The 7,835-nt window shown below is 31.3% G+C and overlaps 1 protein-coding gene across 1 annotated transcript; it reads left to right on the top strand.

The window, feature by feature from the left end:
* Nucleotides 1-329: 329 nt before the first annotated feature.
* LOC138905257 (uncharacterized) lies at nt 330-1,217 on the top strand. Its single transcript, XM_070193763.1, has 2 exons — nt 330-864; nt 958-1,217. Exons 1-2 carry the CDS (start codon nt 330-332, stop codon nt 1,215-1,217), a joined length of 795 nt encoding a protein of 264 aa, XP_070049864.1.
* The last annotated feature ends 6,618 nt before the right edge of the window (nt 1,218-7,835 follow it).

Raw genomic sequence — 7,835 nt, 5'->3', positions numbered from 1 at the left:
TAGAATTTTTATTTATATGTATTCAAATGTGTTTGGATGTATATTCTTGACTTTCACCAGAGTTCCTACGTATTTCATACAAATGTATTCATCTGTATTTTACTGGTAAAAATAGATATTACAGTGGCTTTCGCTATTTTTTAAAGATGTATTTATAGATATTTAAATGTATACATATAATTACAGTCTTATTCACATGTATATATTTGTATTTTATAATAATGTATATATATGTAACAATGTATTCACATTATATTAGTGAATTGTTGATAATTTATAATCATCGTATATATTGCGAAAATATTATTTGCAGCTATACATTATTATGTATGTCAGAGGATTGTGAATGGAGGTTTAAAGAATCTAGCATTAACAAATCACAAATGTTCAAAGTGAGAGAGTTCAATGATAAGCATACATGTCCGTTGAAGGATAAGGTGTATGAGCAACGTCAAGCAAGTAGCAGTCTTATCGGTGGTATGATTAGGTCCAAGCTTACTAATCATAAGAGGAAATACACTCCAAAGGATATAATTGATGATGTGAAATCAGATTTTGGTGTAGATGTTAGTTACATGTTGGTATGGCGGGCTAAAGAAAAGGCAATGAATGTTTTGAGAGGTGAACCGGTTGATTCATACAATAAATTACCAGGATACTTATATACAATGGATATAACATATCCTAGTTCGCACATTAGAATGGTAAAATTGCCAAAAAATGAGTTCATGTATGTGTATATATCTTTGTATGCCTTTATAAAGGGGTTTGATCATTGTAGACCCATTGTGGTTGTGGATAGAAGGCACTTAAAATCGTATTACACCGGGACATTCGTCTCGGCCAGCACGTTGGATGGTGCATGTGAGTATGGGGATTATAATAAAATTTGATAATATTACTGCCTATTAAAGATTGAAATACATATTTATAATATGTATGCAATTGTCTTTACAGGTCATATACTAGCACTAGCATATGGTGTTATTGATTCAGAGAACGATGCTGCTTGGTCGTGGTTCTTTGAGAAATTCAAGGAAGCATATGGTGAGAGGAAAAACATGTGCATCGTTTCAGATATGAATGAGAGTATCATCAAATCTGTATCAAGAGTGTATCCAGCGGTACCACATTTCGCTTATATATGGCATCTATGGAACAACGTATATAAGAAATTCAAAAAGAGTCATTCAAAGTTGAGCGAGATATACTTCTAGATATTAGGGTGAAAGAATACTTAGAGTTAGCTGGATACGAAAAGTGGGCTAGGTTGTATGCACCTGTTAACAGGGGATGGACCATGACGTCAAATATTGCTAAGTCAATCAATGCCGCACTTGTTTCAGCAAGGGAATTGCCAATATACGACTTCCTCGAAGAAGTTAGGAAGATGTTTGGATGTTGGAATTGCAGCAATCGAAAAGAAGCTTCACAGACATACACAACGCTTGGAAAAAAATATCAGGATATGCTTTCCTTGAATGAGTCAATGTCTACACGCATGACTGTAAGTTATTTTTTTTATAAGTCATTGTATCCTATATTTATCCATGGTACAAGGTGTATTTATTTCTGATACAATTTCTACTATTCAAAATACAGAACTTATGCTAATTGTATCGTTAGTTGAATTTAATGGTTTTGTTTCTAACCATATGCACTTCATAAGCAGATAGTTGCTGTATATCACTGTATTCACCAGTCAAGATGTAATCATCATTAATATTCTGCCAGCCTACATATAGAATATATTCCATTGTATTCAATGTATTTCGTTATATATAGCTGTATTTCTTTGTATTTTTTATATACATATATGTTTGTATTCAATACAAATTTATTTGAATTCAATATATATGATGATTCTGAAAGCTAAATAAAAGTTTAATGCTGTATATTTAAATTATATTTTAATTATATATCTATATTGTAATTAATACGTCTATTCTTTGATATATAAATAATTTTTTTTTTAAATGTTTTAAACTAATTGGTCTATGTTTAAATGTAGGTGGTACCATCAACTGAATACTTGCATATGGTGAACGATGAAGGAAGGAATTACACCGTGTGCCTCTTAGAGAGAAAATGCAGTTGTAGGCGGTTCCAAGTTGATGAATTACCATGCCAACACGCTTGGGCTGTCTTGAAGAGAAAGTTTCTAATGCCAGAAGATTATTGCTCTGACTATTACAAACCAAAGTCTGTTGTAATGACATATGAGGTGCCCGTGTATCCACTGCCGGACCGAAATAAATGGAATATACCAGCACATATATCAGAGGAAGTTGTCTTACCACCCAAATAGAAAAGACCTCCTGGAAGGCCAAAGAAGAAACGCGATAAGCCGTTCAGTGAATTGCTACATAAGAAAAATCAACATTCATGTAGCATATGTGGGCAGGAAAGTCATAATAAGCGTACTTGTAGAAATGCTCCACGTAGGACTTAGTTCACATTCTGACTTGTATTAGTGCTATAACGATGTGTCATAGATTCAGGTTACATTTTGAAATAATACATTTTGAATTATTGCGTGAATATATTCTGGATATAGTTAGTTGGTATATTAAATCTGAATACATAATTACAATACGACTATTACATATCAATACAAAATGTCAGAATATGAGTGTATTGTAAATAGATTTCAAATGTCATTCATGTTTTTGAATACATTTAAATACATCTAAATACAAAACATGTTTGGATGTGAGATTGTATATGGTTTTTGAATGTGAAATACATCTAAACACTGTTTCCGACTTGAAATACAACCTGTTAAATACATATGAATACAACCTGCCAATATCATATGAATACAACAGGTTGAATATATGTGAATACAATCTATTGATTACAGATGAATACAACCTGTACAATTCATATGAATGCAACCTGTTGAATATAGAAAAATACAACCTGTTGAATACAGATGAATATAACCTATTGAATACAGATAAATACAACCTGTTGAATACAAATGAATATAATCTGTTGAATACAAATGAATACAATCTGTTTATTTCATATGAATGCAATCTTTTGAATACAGATGAATACACCCTGATTTATTCATATGAATGCAACTTGTTGTATCCATACAAACACACCCTGTTGATTACAGATAAATTCTGATGCATAAAAAACATTGAAACATCGACTGAATAGTTGAAATGATTATATATAAATACTGTGAATACAGTGAATAAAATGTAAACATGATTTTTTCTTTCTAAATACCATCTTTACCAAAACACTATCCAAAATACAGTATTCACACAAAACTACCATCCAAAACTATATTCACCTAAAACTACTTTAACATTATCTTAACTGACGTATCCGAATCCGTGATTTATCTAATAATCTTTGAGGGTGCTTCGTTCTCGCTTATGGCGTCAGCGTCTATCTTCCGCATAGCATAGTCCCAAAGGAGTGCACCATATCTTTGACGGAGTAAATTGGCATCAAATATTGATTGTGGAACCAAACCAACAGTGCTCGAAAACTCTGCGTATGCCGCGACATGCAACCCACAATCCCTAAAAAAACAGATTGTAACAATGAAAAACAATTCATATTATTAGATTTATAAATGATACAAGCAAGAGGATTGAATACATGCATGCTCCCATATTTTTGTTGAGGTAGATTTGAAATGAAAACAACATCAAAGGGATCAGTTTGTACCTTGTCACTGTATGTTGAGTCATGAGACCAATCTATGCCTTGATTATCTCTGTAAAAATCACTGATCGATATATACAGAGGTACAAGCTTAGCTAGCTTAAATATCTCAGAAGCCACATAGGCATCATGACCTGCCGATCTGTATGAGTCATACACTTTGATACATCTCTCCTTGAATGAGACAACTGCCAATATCCAATGAAGTTTGTCCTTCAAGTTGACTGGTATCAAGACATTATCAACAGTATATCACAGTACATTAGCTAGCAATCTGTAGCCCCTTATGTACTCACATACCATATCCTCTTCTTTGGCTATATTTGCATTACTATCTGTATCAGCATACCTGTCAAAGATTTCAGCGATTCTTGTCTTGAATATACAATCAACAGTTGTATACTTGAAGTTGGATGTATTTGCCCTTCTTTCTCAAGTAGTAAAATATGACAACAATATGCTATATATAAAACTGCTATATATAAAATTGAATACATAGCGTCAGTACAGTGAATGAAATCAAGGAAAACAAACTGAATATAGAAGTATCAACTGCTGAAAATAAATTGAACTTACACAATTCTGTTAGATACATACTGATACATAATTGGCTAGCAGATAACAAATTGAATATAAATTGGCATCACCTGTTAGGATACATAATGCTGAATACATACATATATTTGATATTGAATACAGTTACATACATGCATACAACAAGAATTACAAAAAGATTTCATATGTCAACAGGAATACATAACTCATTAATTATTTTAAATACACATAAATACAACTAAAAACAATATGCAAAATGCACTGGAGTAAGAAATCAGTGATGGAAATAGTTGTATATATATAAATACATTCACATACAACAATCATTCTTCATTGCAATGAATACAAAACAGTGAAGGCACCTTTGAAATACTTATGAATACATCTACATACAGTATGCAAAGATCACTGTAATAAGTACAAAATACAGTGAATGAACTTTTGAATTCAACTAAACACATCTAAATTCAAAAGACATTAAACTAAATAAGCACAAATCAGTGAAGCCAAAGTTTGGATACATATAAATATACCTACATACAAATATGCAAAAGTCATTGTAATAAGTACAAATAAGTGATGAATTTTTTGAATACTTATGAATACATTTAAATACGATATGCAAAAGTCAGGGTAATAAGTATAAGTAGGCAATTTTGAATACTTATGAATACACCAACATACATATAAATCACATCAACAAATAAGAAGAGGAAGTTATGTATCCACTATTGCACACATATAAATACAATAACATACAATAATAGAAATTCATTGAAGAAGATAATACTCAATGTATGAGGACTCAAATACATATTGATACATCAACAATTACCTTTTCGTCCCGTGTATTCCGAGCTATTTCTTACATTGACCTCCTTTCCCTTGACACATGAAGCATCTTCCATAGATTTTTTTCTCTTTTCCGCAACGGAAAGTGTTGATTCTTTCGAAGATTTTTCAACTTGGGCTTATTTCAATTTGTCATTGTGTATTTTAGTTCTCCTCTCTGCAGCTATATTTGCTGCTAAACCTGCAAATTTTAATTCCGCTTGAGTGATTTGCAAAGAGAAAGAGGGCCCATCGAAATTGAGTACTTTGGTGGGTATACCTCTGGTAATCCTCTTGTGAGATGTTGAATCAGACATTGGAGTGAAAATCTCAAGTTTTCTGTTGAATACAATAACAATGGTTATTGTTTATAAAAAATTAGTAGATATAAACAAAATGCAAGCGAAATTCTAACAAGTTAAATACTTATCACAACTATTTGTAGCAAAAAAAATGAAAGTTGAGAGAGACAATGCTGATGGCGTGTATGAAATTAGCGTGGTGACAGAGACTGGGGAAGACCTAGACGATGTGGGTGCGAAGGAATTTCAGTTGCAGGATCGTATTTTCTGTGGAAGATAATGGCGTGTATCAAATTAGAGCGAGGGAGAACGTGGAGAGAGAACTTCCCATCAAATACGGTAAATTATGTGAGAAAAATCTGAAAAAGGAGAGAGAAAAATAATAATTAGCGTATATAGTGGCTTAAGGGTAGAAGTTAACCATAAATAGATATTTTGCTATAAACATTAAAAGGTAGCTATAGAATATAATTTTTTAAAATGGTATTTATTTAAAATAAATAAGGTGTTAATTCCTGCACCATCCACCCACCCACCTCAACCCCTCCCCCTCCTCCCCGTAATTATTTTTTGTATTTTCAATTTTCTTCTGTTTTTTCATTTTTCGCACCACCCACCCACTCATACCCCCGCACCCCACCCGCGAAAATTTTTTTAACTTACACATTTTAAATACTAATTTGTTACTTAAAAAAATATATTTTGATTCTCAAAATACTAATAGTATTTATTTATATTTTATACATAGGTGTATAAAAGGTAAAAGGCTTTGTTTATGCAAAATAAGCATGATTCTAAAACATGGGTCAAGTTAGGCGGGTTGAGCTATGACCTATTGTTTAGGCCATTTTAGCTCAAGTAAACTTTGGACTGGGTTGGACAATGACCCATTTATTGATCTAACCCATCTTGACCCGCCCAAATTTAGTCCAACCCGTCCATTTGCCACTCCTAATTACCAATAACAGTCAAAAACAACGCTGCTTCTATGTCTAAAACCCAAATAGTTGAAACAAATAAAAGCCAGAACAGAAAGCGCAAGCTACTACGCTATCTCGAACCAAACGTTTCATCTGCTTTTAAAACCGAAACATAAATATTTATAAGTTGCGAAACAAGTCGGATTTTGGGTAACAAAAAAGGCAAAAATTTTATAGTATAGGATAATCATTTTAAACTAATGTAAAATTTAATTTATTTATTTTTATCGAAACCCATTTGAATTTTGGGTCAAATCTTATTAAGGGAGACATTGATCTAAAGTGGGTATGACCCATTTAAGCTTATGTGACATTTATTTTTGAATTTTTCTTATTAAATTTTATGTCATGTCATATTTATGGTAGAGGTTTGAGCCAAAATGATTTTTAAGTGATAATGATAAAGTTTAATTATTTTTAAGTGACAAAAAATAGTTGAATGACTTTAGTGAAATTGGAAAATATTTCAATGACCATCAGTGAAATTAGCCCCTCCATTGTGAGTGGATTTCTACCACTACTTTCATAAGAAACATGATTTGAAAAAAATAAAGTTCAAGAGTGAAATAGCTCCTTATAAAATCAAAAGATTGCACCTATAAATTCAGTAGGAACTTTAATTATCCCTTTTTCTTCTTCTTCTTGGCATTGACATTTGAATATTTCTTCTTTAGCTGGCTTTTTAATATACCAAGCTTCTTCATGTGAAATAAAATTACAAAATAACTCTAATTAAGTATGGGAAATCTTTCATAATCGTATTGATAAATATATCAATTCCTTCTATATTTCCTCTTAATCTAAGTTCCCTTTTTTTTTGTTTTGCAACTTATAAATATTTATGTTAAATTATGTTGCATTTAATTATCTAAGTCTCATTTAGTTAAATAGAAAGAGAAAGGAAATCTATTTACTGTGATAAGGCTAATGTAAAGAAAAGATCATAGTCACCTGAAGAAGATATCAAGCTCTAAGAGCTTATGAAGAATAAGAAATCGAATAATCTTGAATACTAAAGGGGATAATATGGACATTTGCCCTTAATTAATCTTACCTGAGTACCTAATTTTTATTTGTTAGATAAAAAATGACTCATTATGTAATTCAACCTTCATATATACTGATGAGACTTGAATTCTAACACTTAGCGTTGTGTAAATAAATATTACTTATAGGTATATATGATGAAGCTGAAGATTTTATGCATGACATTTACAATTAAAAAAAAGAAAAAACCAGGCTTGAATATATTAGAAAAAGATAATCAACCTTGAGAAAATAATTATGTCAAGATGCAGTTGATATTATTATGGCTGAAGGATATAAAGAAGATCATAAAGGTGTTCATTATAGAATGTCGTTTCCAACATCATATATTTGAGAAATCCAATTTAAGAAAGGAAATATACTGAAGTATAATTGATATTATGATGGCTCGAAGAATAAAGATAGAGTTGGTTAAGGCTTGAATATTATA

This window comes from Nicotiana tomentosiformis, chromosome 2, assembly GCF_000390325.3.
Source record: "Nicotiana tomentosiformis chromosome 2, ASM39032v3, whole genome shotgun sequence".
Taxonomy (NCBI): Eukaryota; Viridiplantae; Streptophyta; class Magnoliopsida; order Solanales; family Solanaceae; genus Nicotiana; species Nicotiana tomentosiformis.
This window is presented reverse-complemented; position numbering and strand designations above follow the sequence as displayed.

Bases quoted from the DNA above. Each gene is read 5' to 3' on its own strand.
- LOC138905257 (XM_070193763.1), top strand. From the start codon at position 330: ATGTCAGAGGATTGTGAATGGAGGTTTAAAGAATCTAGCATTAACAAA. The intron at 865-957 runs GTGAGTATGGGG...TTGTCTTTACAG, and splicing joins CAGCACGTTGGATGGTGCAT to GTCATATACTAGCACTAGCA.